Source organism: Girardinichthys multiradiatus, chromosome 18 (assembly GCF_021462225.1).
Source record: "Girardinichthys multiradiatus isolate DD_20200921_A chromosome 18, DD_fGirMul_XY1, whole genome shotgun sequence".
Taxonomy (NCBI): domain Eukaryota; kingdom Metazoa; phylum Chordata; class Actinopteri; order Cyprinodontiformes; family Goodeidae; genus Girardinichthys; species Girardinichthys multiradiatus.
The window spans coordinates 18,427,282-18,446,549 of record NC_061810.1 but is presented as its reverse complement, the minus strand read 5'-3'; the positions used below and the strand labels follow the sequence as shown (position 1 = coordinate 18,446,549).

At 39.1% G+C, this 19,268-nt stretch overlaps 1 protein-coding gene across 3 annotated transcripts in view; it reads right to left on the bottom strand.

Annotated features, from left to right (window-relative positions):
• The window catches only part of lekr1 (leucine, glutamate and lysine rich 1), a 126,913-nt gene that overhangs the window by 31,542 nt on the left and 76,103 nt on the right, over nt 1-19,268 (bottom strand). For 2 of the 3 annotated variants that reach the window (XM_047390941.1, XM_047390943.1), the window contains exons 6-8: nt 17,991-18,072; nt 5,264-5,341; nt 1,440-1,643 (exon numbers count right to left, since the gene is read on the bottom strand). In XM_047390941.1, coding sequence (XP_047246897.1) covers nt 1,440-1,643; nt 5,264-5,341; nt 17,991-18,072 — 364 coding nt within the window. The remainder of the gene's footprint in view (nt 1-1,439; nt 1,644-5,263; nt 5,342-17,990; nt 18,073-19,268) is intronic. The other variant, XM_047390942.1, reaches the window with a different exon arrangement.

Genomic DNA, 19,268 nt, shown 5'->3' with positions numbered 1-19,268 from the left:
ACAAATTCCTTGTATGTCCAAAAACGTACTTGGCAATAAAGCTTTTCTGATTCTGATTCTAGACATGTGGGTGTGATTTTCTCAGCCATTTTGTGAAAAATGCAAAACAGTATGGCAAAGGGGGGATCAAAATATTGTCAGGATTTTTTAGAGGACTCTTAAAGTAAAATGATTTTTATTTTATTTTATATAGATGTTAGGATACTGCTTGTTTTTTGCGGTAACAAAGGCCTTTGGTGACAGTGTTCAGACAAGAAAGGAGAAAAGACGGTAGGAGAAAGACGTTTAACGAGGGTCTTGATGTTAGGAGTTGCACCCTGGATGGTTGTATTATGGACTAAACGCTGTATATGGAGAACCTACTCTGCTGCAACACAACGAAGCACGTGCTAGGTTCTAATCACTGATAGAAGTTTAGTGTCTGACAGTTCCTGAGCGAGATAGTGTAATCGGTAACCAAAAGCATATTGGAAATATTCTATCTAATTTTGCCTCAGCGGCAGTAGCACAAAACTGCTTCAAACTTTGACAAATTTTATAGGCCTTTCAGACTATACCACGATTTATTAAATCGGTCCTCAAGGCCATGGGTAAAGATACACAAAACTGAGATTCATACCAGCATGTTCTTTTTGCTAATATAAAACAAACAAACAAAAAAAATACCAGGAAAAAAGTTATTAGTGAAAACAGATCTCATGAATGTGAATGTGATGTTATCTCTTTGTTAGACTTGTGATGAACTGATAACTTGACTCTTGACTGATAAATAGCCTCCCTTTGTGACCCTTTGCAAAATACTGTGGTTATAGCTGACAGATGGATATTCCTGACAACTGCTTTGAAACATTAATACACCAATCCCCCAATTTGTCTATAGAAATCCAATCAACCTAAAACTGAGTCCTTTTATTAATAGTAAGAAAATTAAGGCTATGTTAAAAATGATCTGAAGCTCTGATCTCAGGGACATTTTAGCCAATGTAATGAAAAACACTAGATAAACTTTTGACACAGGTAATAAACTCTAAAACCATGGTTATTGAACAGTGTGTGCTGTGAAAGTGGAGTTAGCCACATGTAAACATCAAGGTTTCAAACCCAAATGTTTTATCTTAGGGTTTTCCCAACTCTTCAGACTATTGAGAAAAGCCCAGCACACACTTGTGCTGAAGCAGATTTGTCCACAAAACTAGTCAAAGTCACTTGCAGTAAATTATAATATGGATGCTTTTGACAGGACTATAGTTGGTTGATTGGTTTCTTATATGAATACTTTTACAAGTCAGTGTTTGCATAAACTGCTAAAAAAAAAGCTGAACTGGCATTAAAATTCATGACTATGTTCAGGAGGAACTATAAAGTAGAAGTGCGCTGATTAAAATAGAATGGGATATGATGGTTTGGAGAAGCAACATTAAAGCAGAAGAATCAAGAACCTTTCTTTGATCAGCTCCCTCTTTTCTTGCTGAATCTTTTCCAGGACTTTCCTGGTTTGCATCACTTCCTCTCCAGCTGCACGCCACTTCTGGTTTAATTGTTCCTTTCTCTGCTCCCATGACAACATCTGCTGCTCCATGGCATCACACCTTTGTTGACATAACAGCCACTTCTCATTTTTCTCTTCCAGTTCCACTGTTAATCTGTTGATAAATACATAAAGCCTGAGAGTTGCACAAACACAATATATCACAATGTATCACAATATTCTTGGAGGAATTGTCCTTTTCATCGGTATTTAAACATGACATGTTTATGCCTGTTCTGAACAACCACCCATGCATGAACACCTGCAGGTGCACTGTGATTCAGGTCAACAGGTAACTGATTAAAGCCAGCTTTGTTACATCAAGGTAAATCCATCCAGTTTCTGAAACTAGTGTCAGTTTTATGAAAGTTTTAATAAAGTACATAACTGGGCCAATGGCTAATTTCATAGATGAAAAAAGAAAATTGCTGACATTTTTGTTTTAGTGCAAAGTTTTCACTTCTATTAGCAATTTCTAACAATGGCCTAGCTGTAAACATTTGTTGAACTATTTTAACATATATCAAATTTCAACTGGTTAATCTGCATTCACTTATTGACTTGCTTATTTGTCATGATTCTTTGATTTTCAGTGTTGTGTATCTAAAAGTATCATGTTTTGTATCATATATTGTACCACTAATCACTCCCTCCTTTTGTATATTTATTAACCAGGTCTCTCCAGTCTTTGTCACATCCTTTAATTCTGTATAGTTTATTCTCATAGTTTTATCAGATTTTGTGTCTTACTATGTTTTTGTTTCTTGTTTTTAATTTACACGTGTTTTAAATTGTATTTTGTCTTGTTTAGGCCGCGTTTTACTTCGACGCTATAGTGTTTTAATGTGCTCTACAAATAAAGTTGGATTGGATTGAATCTTCCTTTTGCCACCACATCAAGTGCTGCCCATGCTCTTCTTGTATCACCTTAAATTTCCTTAAGTTTGTGTATCTTTTTACTACTGAACATTTACTTCAACATATTTTGCCTACCTCCTGCCTGTGCTTGGGTCCTATTCAGCAACAAAACATTATGGTAACCTATATATCAAACTTACTAATTTCTATTTAGTTGGTGTTAACGTTGCCTAGTCAGTCTGGAATTTCAGCGACTATAAACCTCTTTCAAATGAGGAAATTCCCTTGAAATAAAATCTGCTTCTCATAAACTTTACTGTTTCAGTTTTTATGGCAGGAACTTGCTTTGAGTCTAAGATGTGTGAAAGAGACATGAGATGAAACACTGATAACAGCAAATAAAGTTTGATCAAATTCAGTAATATCTTATAAATCCTAAAAAGGAAATTGCAAATGTTAGAGGCTTTCATTATCCAAGTATCTTTAAAGTCATTATACAGTCAAATTCAATAAACTAGAGAGCGTGTTCTAATGAGGCCCGTTTATCAGATTAAACGTACCTTTTGAATATAAAAACCTTTAAGCAGGTATTAAACATACTTCACATTAAGCGCACATTTCTGTATTAACAACTTATTTTGTTTTACTGGTCTAATATTCCTATCTTAAATGTTTTTTATTAGCTGTAAGCAAAAAAAAAAATCTAAATTAACAGAAATAAAGGTTCAAAAACATCAGTATATGCGAAAATAATCTTTATAATTTGTTCCTCTTAATGAATTTAGTTACTGAAATGAATGAACTTTTCACCAGTATTCTAATTTGTTAAATAGGTCTATATATGGTTATATGTGGTTAAGGGAGGATCTTCTGTAGCAGTCTTTGTTGCAACAGATCTCCAGAAGCCACTGATAGAGGATGTGTTGTTGAGTTCCTGTGCTGTGAAGAGGATCATCAGGGTTGTCCTTCATCCTTAATATTAAAATGATATTAAAAAAATTGTATGAATCACAAAAACCTCATTTGCACTTTGTTTTAGTCCTGACACAAAATTACTTGCTAGCATCATTCAAATGATCTTATGGTCAGCTTAAAAGAAAGTGTTAATAAGAAATAATTCTTCTTTAGGCAACCATGGTTACCTCCCAGGTAACAACTGCTGTTGTCATCAAATTGCATCAAATATCAATCAACTCTTTTTTGAATCATCCAGAACTTGAACAACAGCATACAGCATACAGATGTTGCAAATTCACCTTTTTTATTAGATATGTGTATATTGTACATTGTAAATTGTAAATTTGTATATTCTGTAATGCAGAATATTGCATCGTACATTGTATATTGTACATTGTAAATTTTAAATTGTAAATTTGTATATTCTGTAATGCAAAAACAGAACAAAAGAGCAAAGTGTACCAGAGGCAAATTCCTTGTTTGTATGTACGAACTTGGCAATAAAGCTGATTCTGATTCTGATTGAAGGAGAGAGGTTCACCATCTGTGAGAAAAGCTTTAGGGTGCCCAAGAAAGCCAAGCATGTCCCCAAAATACGATTTAACAAAGGTATCAGACTGCAACCAGTGCAGAGCTTGCTAAAGAATTGTAGCAGGTAGATGTGTGCGTCTGCGCCCAGAGTAAGGTCAAGACTTTCAGTATCATGAAGGGGAGGAAAGAAGTCACTTCTATCCGAGAAAAACATCAAGGACAGACTTACATTCTGCAGGAAGTAACCTGAACTGCAATGCAGAGATCTGGAGTAAAGTGGTATTTTCTCAGACTATGACTCCTTCAAACTTTATCAGACTTCTGAACTTCAGACGAAAATATTGCAACAATGAAGCAATCAAGGGTGTAAGAACAAAATTTCAGCCTCAAAACTGTTGGCCACAATTAACATCCCCTGGCATTATAACAAAGGGGTTTTTCTAATTAAATTTTTTTATTTGTTGTTGACCATGTAGTAATGTTGCCACATTTTTCTATTAAATAGATTAATTATAAGCAAAGGATTTGCATTTGATGGCTTGGTAACAAAGTATTTTTCCATGATCTCCTTGTTTTGGTAAACAAAATCTTTAATGAATAATTATTTGCAGAACAAAGGAGAATATGTGTGGAGGCTTAACCAGAAAAACACTGTTTTCAGTCACCTGTGGTCACCATTTTAAAGAATTGGGGAATTGTTATCTTCTTACCCTGAAAGTCTCATGCCTTCTGAAATAGCATTCACCCCCACTGCCATTATAGGCTTAGCTGTATAGGAGCCAGGAGGTTAGATCAGAGACTGATGTGTGGGATGGGAAATAAACTGACAGTGTAATTGAACACACCAAGCTGCCAGCGGTCTAGAAAGGGAATACCAGCAGATAGCATGTGAAAAAAACACGCCCTGCATACATCTAATGCCTGTATGGGGAAGATGAGAGGCCCCTGGGCCTATATATGTCTGTCTGTGGGTGTACACATGTGGATTGGGGGTACACGACACACATGTGCCTGCCTGTATATCAGTGCGATGCACATTAATCAAAGTGTATCTACAGCAATGTACATGCTTCTGGGCACTGATGAGAGTATGTGAGAAACACGACTCCACACCAGCAAAGAAGTGCTTCCATCTGTTGCATCAGGCTCGCGAGACTCTGCAGCATCACTGGCACTTGATGGAGCCTAAGATCTCCTCGACTAATTTAAGAGATGCCAAGGTACCCGCCTCTTTCAGGGAGGCAGAAGATCTGGAATTGCACTGGAGCACAGAAAGAAGACGACTGCTAGGAGAATGACTGGGATAATTAAAGGCGTCTTGTGGGAGAAGTTAAGGGAATCTATTGCTTGGTGTGTGGGAAACACAAAAAGAGGGAAAGGTGATTACACCTGAGCAGTTTCTGTCTGTGTTCCTTCGCATTGTCTTCATGTCGAGACAGCTGATCATCCCTCTGTCTCTTCTGCTCCCTGGAGACACATTGCAAATATAACATGGTTGATCAGTTTTCACTTTGTGTTGACTTGGTACATGCATTAACAAGACAGAGTGAGAGAGTTGAAAAAACATATTTTTTTCTTTTCATGAAATTTAGATTTACTTAAACCTGTGTCACATTGAGGCAGGAGGACCAATATTTACTCCCTGAGCTTGTTTTTACAATCTCAAATATCATTGACCTGGATGCCAAATCCGTCTAACTGGTGTCATGGCTACTCTCAAGCTTGTATCCCCATATGGAAGAAGCCAGCCTTAACAATAAATCCTCCCACAGGGACCAGCAAAAGTTCAACATAGCTTCCTGTACATCCTAACTCCTCATGCTTACAAACTGCTATTGGCTGTTTTCTGATGGCAAGATTGAGCTTTTTTCTTATTGTTGATTTGACACTTTCAATGAGTAATTTGTACTTTTTCTACTGTTAAAACTTATTTGTTTCAGATCAGATTTTTTTCTTTGTGTAGCTGCAGCCACATTCTTCAGAAGGGAGACTGAAAATCATTTATAGGTTTAAATCCGCTTGCCTTAGCAGCACGTACACACACGCGTACACAAACACCGCCACATATGTTCAGAGACACACACACCCACACTTCACTCTAACCCTACTAACCCTGTCAACTTCTCAACCTAATTCCCTCTCTGGTGGCATGATCAGTTAATGTGTATGTATGCATGTGTGTGTGTGTGTGTGTGACTGGCTGTCTAGCCCTGTGACCTTGCAGTCGCATGCCATGAGGATACAGAGTGAGGGCCAGCATGTCTAAGCTCACAGGCAGACAGCCTGTCTTCACTTCCAATCTCATAGATTTTTCTGACAAATGTATTCAGTTTTTGGTACACTGAAATGGGTCAGATAAACAGCCAGAACAGCTTATGATTTTCTATATCTGTATTAGATGTGTAAAACTATCCAGATTTTAACAACGTTTTTGAGGAAACTTAGAATCCCCCTTTTCACAATTAGAGTAAAGGTTTTCACAACTTATCAAAAAAACTGTGAAATAGCCCTTACAGCTTAATAAGCTTACAGCAGATGCTAAATTTAGCCTAGCTAATGGTTAGCCAGTTGAGGTGTTACTGCGCTGTCAGTATCACCACACAGACAATTCAAAAGTGGCTTAAACTTCCCATTGTTGTGGGCCAGCCTGATTAGTCTTTAAGTCTTTATTTTTCTGCTTTGTCAACACAACCACTTATGAACAACATAATCTGTTTCTTGAAAAAATGCCTCAGACATTGACACAAGGTGTCAAGGTTCAAGAACTTACCTTCATATCCGGTGCTCATAATAATAGCTTACACTTTCTTCCACCAGATGATGTTATACGCTGACAGTAACTGGATAGCACTTCAACAAACAGGCTTCACTTTGATGAGAAATAACGTGGCATTTGAATCTTGTGTCATGAGATCTCATTGCACAACAATCTGTACTTCAACTGGCATGTTTATGTTTCATAAAGTTGGCAGTCAGCAACATCCACCACTTGATAAATACTAAAAGTAACATTGTCATATAGAAGAAAAGTATATGTAGTTTAAGAAAAGTAGAAATTAAGGGAAAGTGTAATGAGATGCATAAAATGAGGAGTACTTTGTTCTTGCTCTTTTATTCTTTATTGTCTTCATTTTTCTCCCTTCCTTGGATAGCTTCTTATAATTTGGAGCATGCTGCCAATTTAATATCAAAATACTTCCAAAGCTAGTGCTGAGCCGTGATATGGTCATAGGAGATGCAGTCTCCAGGGAGTGTAGCACACTTGAAGCACGACTTGTATGCTAAAGTATGCTGTGAATATATTCTGGCATTAAACTGTTCATTTTACACCTGATAACATGATTTAAAACTCTTCAAAGACAGAACTTTAGTAAATTTAGTAAGTCAAACCTCATATCACTGCTTTTGTTTTTTTTTACTACTGTTTAGTTTTAACATCCAGTGTTCTTACACTGGATGTTAAAACTGTTTCAAACATTTTTTAATATCAAATCAGTGCACAGTCCAATTCAAGAGTTCCTAAACACCAACATCAATCATTTCACGTGATTTTATTGTTGTATAACCCCTCTGTCCATCCATTGTCTAAATACGCTTATCCTTTATTAATTGACAAAATCAAACACAATCTCGAGTCAGTTCTGTCCTGGCCACTTTTTGAAATGCTAGACGATATTTACAAAATCTAATTATCTTCGCCATTTGCATTTTCTTTGTTTACCACTAAATAAGTAGGTAGGTACTGAACCATGATTTTTGTGTATCATTACACCTCTAATGTGATATAATCTGGGTTTAAAAATGGATAATACTTAATCCTACTTTCCCTTGACACGTTGTCATTTGTGTCTTTTTTAATCAGAGGTCAAATAATACTAACTCTAACAGTTTTTTCACTATTTTTCTTGCTGTTTTTTTGCTTTCTTTGGAGTAAAGAGCACACAGGGGCAAAAAGCGCCAAAGGACTGTAGGAGTACTGTTGGTGTTTCTGTAGTTGAAAGTATGAAGTTAATCCAGTGTGCAAACTAAAACACTAAAACCAAGGAGAGTCAACCATCAGACCTCATCAATGATTTGGGGCCAGTTAAAGTAACAATATGCAGCTTCCTGATAAATGTTTCTTAGAAATTGGAGGGAACATGCTCTCTCTTGCAATTGCAACCCAATTTATGGGTTGTGCATAATTCAATGAAGCTAACTGCAACAGGTTTGGGATGAGTTCGTACAGCTTAACAACACAGATCGTCAAAGTTACAGGCTGCCAACAGAATGCACACAAGCAGCATTCAGCTGGCTTTAAAGACAATCCCCAGGTGGTGTTGATGACAGATGTTAAAAGGGATCAAACATTAATCATTACTAGTCTCCATGTAGTCTTGGCAACATATTTGTTTTTAGTGTAAATATATTTGTCAATTAGTCAAAGGAGGCACCATAAAAGTAAAACAGATTTGTGAGTGTCCCTCTGCTGACCCTAGAGAGAAGAAAACTCAGCTGATAGTGTTGTTTAAACCTATGACAGGTCCTTTATCCTCTTTCTGTATATGGTCAACAAAATACAGAAACAGCCACATGAAGAGGACAAAAAAGACTTCTCATCAAAAAGCCATTTCTTTGAGTTGTTTTTGCTTACAGTTTTGATTTTCTGTAAATCCAAGGCAAAAAATATTAAAAAAAAGATTTTCTCTTTCCTGAAGGGCTGTGACTGATTAAATCAAACTGAGCAAAACAAGGATGAAAGACGGGATAAAGAAGGTGTCTCCATGCATGTATTTGTCAGGCAGAGAAGATAAGGTGTAGGAAAGGCCTTCAGATACACCCTGAGATCAAAAGGGAAATTACTGCAGATAGTCTCACACTCACACTGTTATGTATACATATGCACGAACACAACCACACACACACACACACACAACACACAACACACACACACACACACACAACACACAACACACACACACACACACAGAGCAGTCAGCGTGCGCTGGCCTTATGAAAACAAGCCTTTTCACATCAATCACATCTATCCTTTGCTCTTTCTCTCTTGACCTTCAATCATTCAACCATGCACTCTTTCATCCATCCTCCCTTGTTCAGTGCATCTATCCTTTCTTTCATCTATTCCTCCCTTGCCTCTAATCCGTCCTTTAAACTTGGCCTATGTCTACCATGTGTTCATCCAGTGATGAAAGGACCAGCTCAGTGATTCCCGCCAATCAGAGCGCAGCAGGAACCTTCCTATCACCATTAACACACGTCACCCAGACGTTATAGGAGGAGGTTTGGGAAACTCCTCTGGAACTCTGCTGTCAAGGTGCCCTCAGGGAAGGTTCATAATTGCCCATCAGGCCTGCAAAATTCTAATAGTAGTATGAGATATACTTCAGCCCTCAAAGGCTCTTCAAAGTACACACGATTTTTTTCAAGTATTGAAAGAAAATTGACAAAGGAAATAATACACCAAAGTCTTGAAGATTGTATAAGTTGATGTGTGTGAACAGACTGTCCTTGAACATCCCCTAGACAGCGGGCTTGGATCAGATAAATTCCAGAGCCCTGCTCTGGCTTTGCCACGCCGGAAATGTGTGTAGGTGTTCGTATGTGTGTGTGTGTTCCTGTCTTGGCATCACAGTGAGAACCATTTTCCCGATTCCACCATCAAATTGAGGACCATTTGTACCAAAGTGAGGACATTTTGCTGGTCCTCACGACCTTTCTTGCTAACGGTTAGGTTTAGGACTAAGGTGTGAATTGACTTTAGGTAAAGGTTAGGGTTAGGTAAGCACTGGTAATGGTTAGGTTTAGGGTTATTGTCAGGGTTAGGGCATAGAAAGGGTTGAAAATGACTGAAAATCAATGGAAGTCAATGGGAGTCAACACATGGTCCTCAATACATATAGCAAAACAAGAGTGTGTGTGTGTGCATGCTTCCAAAGCAATGGGATGGAGCCATAAAAATATAGCAGGTGCTGAACACTGATGGTCGATGGAGGTGGGGGCTGAGGGGTGGGGTTAAAGGTTGGGAAGCTGTCATGGCAACGCTTCTTGCAAACAAACAAACTTTTTCTTCACAAGTGTCATAACAAAGAATCCAAGGTTTGGGAAATTTTGCAGCTGATAGCAGAAGTGCCACAGTGGAGTTCAAATTCAAGTTTCTTTATTTAGTACATTTAAAAAGAATTGCAACATTGACAAAAGTGCTGTACAGAGGTAAATAAAAGACAGCAAAGTACAGCATGACAAAATAACCCCCCATATGTGTTTGTAATTCAGACTTGACAGTTGGAGCCCTGTAGGGGCAGTTTACTCCATAGTTTAGGGGGGTATAACCTTAAATGCTCGATCACCTCTGTGAACCAGCCTGGACCTAGGTACAACTACAAACAAATGATTATAAGATCTAAAAGGATCTAGAGGGTGCATGAGGCTGCAGGTGGTTCAGACAGATACCCAGAGGACTGTCTGTTCAGTCATTTATAAGTCAACAATGAAACTTTAAAATCAATTCTAAAAGGGAGCCAGTGAAGAGAAGCAAGTAGTAGGGAAATATGTTTGCATCTTTGAATTCGTGTCAGAAGACAAGCTGCAGCATTCTGGACCAACTGCGGTCTTGTGAAGCAGGCCTGACTAACACCACCATAAATAGGGAGTGATCCCTCTCTGTTGAGTGTGAGACCCTGTTTTCTCTCTCTGAAATCATTACCATAAACCCACACACACTCTCCTTATCATTTAATAAAGTCTAAGACTTGGGATCATGTGTCTTCTTCTCCACACAGAACTCATCATGGAACATGGCCCCCGGACAGGCTCTCCCTAAAGCATACATATGTCTGTATGGCTGTGTGGGTTGCGTGAGAGTGCCAGCATCTCTTTCATCCTCCCTGTCTCAGCAATGATCCCTGTGCTAGATGGACGTTCAGGTTCCACAGCCGGTCATAAGAAACTACATTTGTGTCAGAAGAACACAGTACAAACTGTAACATGCAAACAGCTAGGTCAGTTATGCAAATACAGTAACCTTTTTAATTCAAATCTGTTTAATTAGGTTAAAATAAACTCAGTCCAAACAGGAAAAGCCAGTTTAAAACTATAGCAAGTAGATCAGAACTGAGGTTACGGTACACTCAAGCATGTTGAAGGATCATTCAGTTGATCTCAAAGGTCTAAACACTACATATAAACATAGGGAGTGTTTGCCAGTTAAAAAAGTCAGAGAAATGTTTCAGAAATTTTTCCACCTTTAATATAGCATTTAGACTGCATTTTATCCATCCATTTTCTATAGCCGCTTCTTTTATACTGGGTCGTGGGGGGAGCTGGTGCCTATCTCCAGCAGTCTACGGGCGAGAGGCAGGGTACACCCTGGACAGGTCGCCAGTCCATCGCAGGGCAAGAGCTGCAATAACCTGGTTGCCACTTCATACTATCCTCCTTTCCTGCCTGTTTGAACGTCCCTTGATCTAAACAAGTGAAGTAATTCAGACTGGATTACATTAGGTGACTAAACAAGAATGTTAGAATTATGATTCCTTGCATTGTGTTTAAACCATATGGTACTCTTTGGAAAAGGAGAAAACATTAATTTAAAAAAAATATTCTTCATCTGTATAATGTCAGGTCCTGAAGATCTTTAAAGTGCTTGTTATTAGAAAGACTCATTATTTAACATTTACCCCCCTTCATGTGTCAGGGAGTGTTTGTTTATCCTCCTGAGCCTATGCGCACAATTTAAAAAATGTTCATTTTTCAAATGGTGTAAATGATCATCAAATTATGGTCATTAAAACAAGGTTTGAAGGATTCGCTGATGAATAAAATAACACAAAGATAAACACTTAAAAAAAGTTTTAGAAAAGAACCCCAAAATTGACTCATCTAGTGTTGAGAACTGGGCTTATTTCTGTGACCCCCAACCGAAGCCCCTACTGTCTGAAATAATTAAATAGATAAATTTAAGGTCAACTGCAGGACAGTTTTTTATTAAAAAATAATTGCTTTACTGGCAAATTCTTCAAACAGCTTGGGTGATGCAGTGCTCTGAAGGTTTGCACTTTTTCCCACACTGCACACATTGCTGTGATGGCTCTGGAGGAGAGTGCCTCTTAACCACCATCAGTTTCTTTGCCAGCATCATAGCTTGCTGCATATCCCTGCATATCTGATTACCTCAGCCAAGGAGGTAATATATTCAGTTTAGTTTGTTTGTCTGTGTGTGTCTGTTTTAGCAACTTTATGAAAACCTATAGACATTTTGTTCACCAGTGTATCATAGCCCAAGAAAGAATCCACAATTTCTTTGTGATCAGAATCACAAAGATTTTTTTCTATGCCGTCAATGACCTTTAAATCTGGTTTGTGGAGGTATGCAGTCTCTGACTGTCTTATTATATATTTATTTGTCCTGATTAGTAAGCCTTGCTCTCCTCTTCTGTCCTTTGATTTGAGGAGTCTTGAGCATTTTGAGTACTGCTATATTTTATGGTTACTGTTCTGTTAGGATGGAGGTTTTTTTCTCCAGTGTGCGTGTAAATGTATTTCAAACCCAGCAAAACAAATCTACTTACGGGTACAAATAAAGTAAACTTGAACCTAATAGCTGAGGTAAGGCGTATTTGTCACTTCCTGTTTTCACCGCAGCAATCGGTGGATTGTTTGGTGTGGGAAGGCTCTCTCGTTTGATCTGATTTTTCTCTACTGTGATATCTCTTACTTGTTCTAATACATAAGCACATTAAAACACATACTTTCTGTTGCTGCATTTAACGTTTGGGGACTCTCCGTGTCTAACACGGTTTTTCTAGTAGTGGTAAGGGGTCGCTAGCTTAGCTTTAGCTTCACCATGGCTACCCATTCTGCTGTTTCTCTCTCTGAGTCTCCTCCTCTCTCCTGATCTCTGTGTCAGATGTTCAGTTACTCCTTTGCCTCCTTTAGTAATAATGGTACGTGTAATAAATGTAGCATTTTTGTAGCTTTGGAGGCGAGGGTGTCGGAATTGGAGGCCCGGCTCCGCGCTGTTGAAAAACCAGCAGATAGCTGAGGCCCCTTAGCCAGCGCGGAGCCACTGAGGGTAACTCCCCGTAGCAGTCCTCCAGCAGAGCCCGCACAGCCGGGCCTCAGGGCAGCTGGGTGACGGTACGCAAAAAGCATAGTCCTAGATCCCAGCCCACAGATCACCACCAACCCGTCTGCGTTTCTAACAGATTTTCCCCGCTCAGTGACACACCCGCTGAGAAGCCAACTCTGGTAATTGGCAGCTCCATAATCAGAAACGTGGCACTAGAGACACCAGCGACCATAGTCAAATGTCTGCCAGGGGCCAGAACAGGCGACATCAAATCCTACCTGAAACTGCTGGCTAAGGATAAGCATAAATACAGTAAGATTGTTATTCACGCTGGCGGTAATGACACCCGGTTACGTCAATCGGAGGTCACTAAAGTTAGTGTTGCTTCAGTGTGTAAATTTGGCAAAATAATGTCGGACTCCGTAATTTTCTCTGGTCACCTCCCCGATCGGACCAGTGACGACATGTTTAGCCGCATGCTGTCATTCAACCGCTGGCTGTCTAGGTGGTGTCCAGAAAAACTTGATCTGTGTTTGGACAATTTTGATCCTGTGGAGCTTCCTGAGTTATCAGAAATATTAGCTTAATCTAAACCTTCAACTCGTATGTTAGACCCAATCCCAACCAAATTATTTAAGGAAGTGTTCCCTCTGATTACCAGCCCCATTTTTGATATGATTGATCTATGCTTAGTAAATGGATATGTACCACAAGCTTTTAAAGTAGCAGGTAGCTGTAATTAAACCTTTACTTAAGAAACCTTTGCTTGATCGAGATGACTTGAAAAATGACAGACCTATATCCAATCTTCCATTCTTATCTAAATGTCTTGAGAAAATAGTTGCTAATCAAATGTGTGAGCAATTACACAGCAATGACCTGTTTGAAGAGTTTCAGTCAGGTTTCAGAGCTCATCATAGCACTGAAACAGCTCTGCTGAAAGTCACTAATGATATTCTTATGGCCTCAGATAATGGATTTGTGTCTGTTCTGGTTCTGTTAGATCTCAGTGCTGCATTTGATACAGTCGATCACAATATTCTCTTAGAAAGGCTGGAATATGCTGTAGGGATCAGGGGAACAGAGCTAGGCTGGTTTAATCTTATTTGTCTGAGAGATTCCAGTTTGTTCATGTAAATGATAAATCATCTTTAAACTCCAGGGTTAATTGTGGAGTACCACAGGGTTCAGTACTTGGGCCAATTCTCTTTACTATATATATGCTTCCAATAGGTCAAATTATCAGGCAGCATAGGACAAATTTTCACTGTTACGCTGATGATACTCAGCTTTACTTATCCATAAATCCTGATGAACCCAACCAGTTAGATAGACTACAAGCATGTCTTGAAGACGTAAAAACTTGGATGACTTTAAATGTTTTGCTTCTAAATTCAGACAAGACAGAAGTTGTCATCTTTGGACCGGAGTCTTTAAAAAAGAAACTACTTAGTCAATCACTTAACCTGGATGGCATTAAATTGACCTCCGGTCATAAAGTAAAAAACCTTGGTGTTATATTTGACCAGGACATGTCATTTAAATCCCATATTAAAACATGTTTCTAGGATTTCCTTCTTTCACCTCTGGAACATTGTCAAAATTAGAAATATCCTGTCCAGGAGTGACGCTGAAAAACTAGTCCATGCATTTGTTACTTCAAGGCTGGACTATTGTAATTTGTTACTGTCAGGATGTCCACAAAATGCAGTTAAAAGCCTTCAGCGGATTCACAATGCTGCAGCAAGAATTTGGATGAAAACTAAAAAGAGAGAGATGATATTTCTCATATTTTAGCTTCCATTCATTGGCTCCCTGTTAAATCCAGAATAGAATTTAAAATTCTCCTCCTCACATATAAAGCCCTTCATGATCTAGCTCATCATACATCAGAGATCTGATTGTTCCATATGTTCCTAACAGAGCACTTCGTTCTCCGACTGCAGGTTTACTGGTGGTTCCTAGAGTCTCTAGAAGTAGAATGGGAGGCAGATCCTTTAGTTATCGAGCTCCTCTCCTGTGGAACCAGCTCCCGGTTTTGGTCCATGAGGCAGACACCCTGTCTACTTTTAAGGCTAGGCTTAAAACTTTCCTTTTTGATAAAGCTTATAGTTAGAGTGGCCTAGGTTATCATGAGCTATCTTCCTTATTTTTTTACCTCTGCCTTCCTCCCTCCCTGTTAGTTGGAGTAAGGGGGAGTCAGGTTTAGCCTAAACTGGCTCTGTTATGGTTGAGGTACAAACACACCCTCCATTTCTGCTACCTGTATGACCCCTTCTCTTTTCCACTGATTATAATCAGTCGGACAGATATCCCAATCCTTGTGGTTTTTAGTATAACAATGGCCATCAGTGGGCTCTAGATGGACAAACTTTACCAATTTATTATTTTACTTAGTTCCCCTACACGTGGCCCGTTCTGGGGTGGCCGGGCTCTCGCACTCGGTGGATTGGTCTGGCCTCCCCGGCGGCCCCGCTCCGTTCCGGACCCTTTGTGGGGGTGCCTTGAGACGACATTGTTGTAAATAAGCACTATATAAATAAATAAACTGAAACTGAAACCTGTAGTTATGCTGCTGTAGGCTTAGGCTGCTGGAGGACATAATGACCACTTTCACCCTCTTCGCTACATTCTCACACTACTCTCCAATTTTGCATTATTTGCTGTTATTTCAGCTTTTAACTTTATGTTCTCTCTCTTTTCTCTTTGTAGAAGCTACACCTGGCCTGACTCTGTATCTACCTGTGACACCTTTCTGGAGAGGGGCATTGTCCAAGCTTCTGCTGGCAACAACTTAATGCTCACCCTCTACCGATGATCCACATGGCCCTGTCTTTCAGTGTTTAACCCTTTCTCTCTCCTAGACATGGCAATTGACTGAGTTTTACTGTCACTAATTATATGTGCTCTCTTTCAGACTCTAACCTTGAAAACTGGCTCAAAGTTAATCTGTTCTTTCTTTCTAGATGAAACGACTAAAGGAGCTACATCAACTAACATTTACTTTTCCTTCCCAAAGAAAGTACTCCTGGATCAGTGCTTCTGTGTTGTTTTTGTGTCTCTGCTCTGTTCTCTGAAACCCCCAGTCGGTTGTGGCAGATGGCCGCCCACACTGAGCCTGGTTCTGCTGGAAGTTTCTTGTTAAAAGGGAATTTTTTCTCTCCATTGTTGCTACATGCATGCTCAGTATGAGGGATTGCTGCAAAGTCAACGCCACTGACTGTCCACTGTCTCTACATGCTCATCCGGGAGGAGTGACTGCTACAAGTCTCTGACTCAATGCAATCTGCTGGGTTCCCTTAGATAGAAAAACTTTTTATCCAATTTGAATAAATAACTGAATCTGACTGTACTGTTCAATGGTTAGGATTAATTGGAATGTATGTACCTGACTTTTGTGAAGTGCCTTGAGACAACATGTGTTGTGAATTGGCACTATATAAATAAACTGAATTGAATTGAAACTGAATTGAATCTTGATGCTGAGGAACAGCAGATAAATCATTATGCAGGATATGTAGTGTGCATATAGCAGCAACACCTGGAGACTACTGGCAAAACAAAGTCGGGGTGTTGAGAAGTGCTTGCCATAGCCATACCAGATATTTGTGTGAGGAGGAAAATTCCAACTTCGGACGTTCAGGCACTATTTGCATTTGTAAAAAAAAATGCATTGGGATGTGTTTGCATTGAGAGGTTCAATGTACTCCAGTCTATTGCAACAAAAGTAAAAGTTAGACGAATCAGACCAAAGTACATGAAGGCCAGGATACCTCACAGCACAGTCATAGCAGGATGTAGTAGAATAATCACTAAAATATTGTCTGCTTGACCAGTCGGTAGTGTGGTTTTAATCTTGTGGCTGATGTACTGTATATACAAATTTAACCTCACAAATAAGGATGTTGGTAATGGAAAAAGAGCTGATAACATGAACTGCAGGCTCCATTTGCAGTGTATCTATTGCAGGTATGACCCCTGTATTTAGGGTAAAAAAACCCAACTCAAAACTGAAAAAACTGAAAAACTGAAAAAGTTTAATCAGTTCCTGTGAAAGCAGTAGGCTCAAATGGTGTGCCCAAGACTCCTGAAAATATGTCGAGCTCAGCTTGCACAGACCCTCTAAAAGCTCTTTAACATGAGTGTTGTTTTGGGCAAAGTACAGTGGAAAACATCTTCTTTCATACAGACTCCGGCCAAGAACAACTTATCTAGTGGCCCTGACATCGCACATTATAAAGACTATGGAACGGCTGGTCCTTTGCCGAATGAGAGCAGGGTTTGCTCAAGTCGTAGACTTTCTTCAGTTTGGTTATCAGAAATGTGTTGCAGTAGAGTATGCCATCCTCTACATGCTGATATGTTAGCTATGTTAGGATCTTCTTCTTTGATGTCTTGAGCACATTTAACACCATCCATCCATTCTGAAGGACAAGCCAGTGGGAATGGGATGGACTCCTCCCAATGCTCTTCTGGCTGGCCAGAAGAGCATTTGTAGCAACAGCTCAAGCGTACGCTCACTGTACTACAGAACTGAGCAGTTGAGATCTTTTATTCACAGGACTTTTTAATACCCTCTGATACCACATATGCAGTGTGTTATTTTACATGGTCTTTGTTGCTTGTGCTTTTAAATACTATTTTATTGTTTATTTATGTCTGTGGATGAATTTTTGTGTTACTAGTGGAAATGTGAATTTCTCCTTTTGAGATGAATAAAGCATCTACCAGTCAATCTGATTTTAAGAGCCACAGAGGAGTATTTGTTCTGACACCTTAAATCCTTGACTAGACTTTTGTGTGAGTGTACATAACTCAAATCCTCTGTTGTTGCAGCTTAGCTGTCCCAGCAGAACGTGAGCAGATGCTCTGCTCTGCAGATGGTTTTGATTGGTTGAGGGAAATTACAAAGAGAACCAAGCCTAGCAGTGACCTGTTCTTCACCAGCATTTTCCAAATACCAACATCCACCTGCGTCTCCATCTAAGCATGTGTTTTCATGTTACTGCAAGAGTTATGTTTGCTTTACCACATTAGGTAGACACTTACATCAGCTCCTGAGTTAGGTGTTCTTTCTCTTCTCTCATTTTCTGAAGCTCCACAGTGGAATGCCGCAGCTTCTCGCACAGCGCTGTTCACACACAAAGAGAAATGCCCACAGATTTGAGATTACTCGACAGGTTGAAAAGCAATTCACGGCTGAATCAGTGTCAAGCTTCTCACTGGAGGCTATAACAGAAAAAGAGAGACATCTGAGAGAGAATAGAAAGGTTCACTAAGGCAGAGTTTCCTACAATAGTATTTCCTTAAACCTGCCATTTATTTAGTGAAAACATGTAGGTAAGAATACAAAACAAGAACAGAAAAAGGGTTAATAGACAGAATTTGTGGTAAACCATTAGCAAAACTGAAGAACAGAAAATTTACCAATGAAAAAATATCAAAGTTTTAATTAAAAAGGTAGAAATAGTACAAGATAACTACAGTGCAGCAGAAAATATTTGCCTTATTACAGACTTTTTTCTATTTTTGCTTTTTGTCACACTATTTTAAATAATGATTTTGTTTATTTAATATGGGAAAATGCTATCTAATCTAACCTAGCCTAATGTGAAAAAGTCTTTGTCTGTCCTAATCAAATCAAGAGTTAACTGTGAGTATCCACATTTCTCGGAAAGCTGTGTTAAATTTCTCAAACCACACCAGGCCTGATTGCTACCAATCCAGTAGGATCAAAAAATAACTGAAACAGCACCTGTCTGATGACCTAAAGGAGACTAAAGGATCTCAAAATGCAATACATTGAATCCTGGCGTAGATATTCAATAACAGAAGAGAAACAAAAATGTTCAGCCTGGAAAGGATTACATTTCTAAGACTTTGGGACTCAAGGAATTCAATGCTAAAGCTATTAGACAAAAATGGAGAAAACACAGACCGGTGGTTAGCCTTTATGGGTGAGAAGTTCTAAAATTACATCAACAGTTCATCCTGGAGGGGGTCACAAAAGAACCCAGAGCAACAACTAAAACACTGCAAACCTCACTTGCCTCAGTCAAGTTCAGCGTTCATGATTCAAAAATGAAGGAACTAAACAAAACAGCATCCATGGGACGGTTCCTAGGAGAAAACCACTGCTGACCAACACAAATGTGCATCCCACACCTTCCAAAAAACATAGTGGTGATCCCAGAGACCTTTGGCAAAATATTTTGTGGACCGACAAGACATAATCTGAACATTTTAGAACGTGTGCAGCCCATTACAACTGAAACACACTAAGAAACATAATATCCTATTGTGTTAAAACAAACCAAGGTGGTGGTA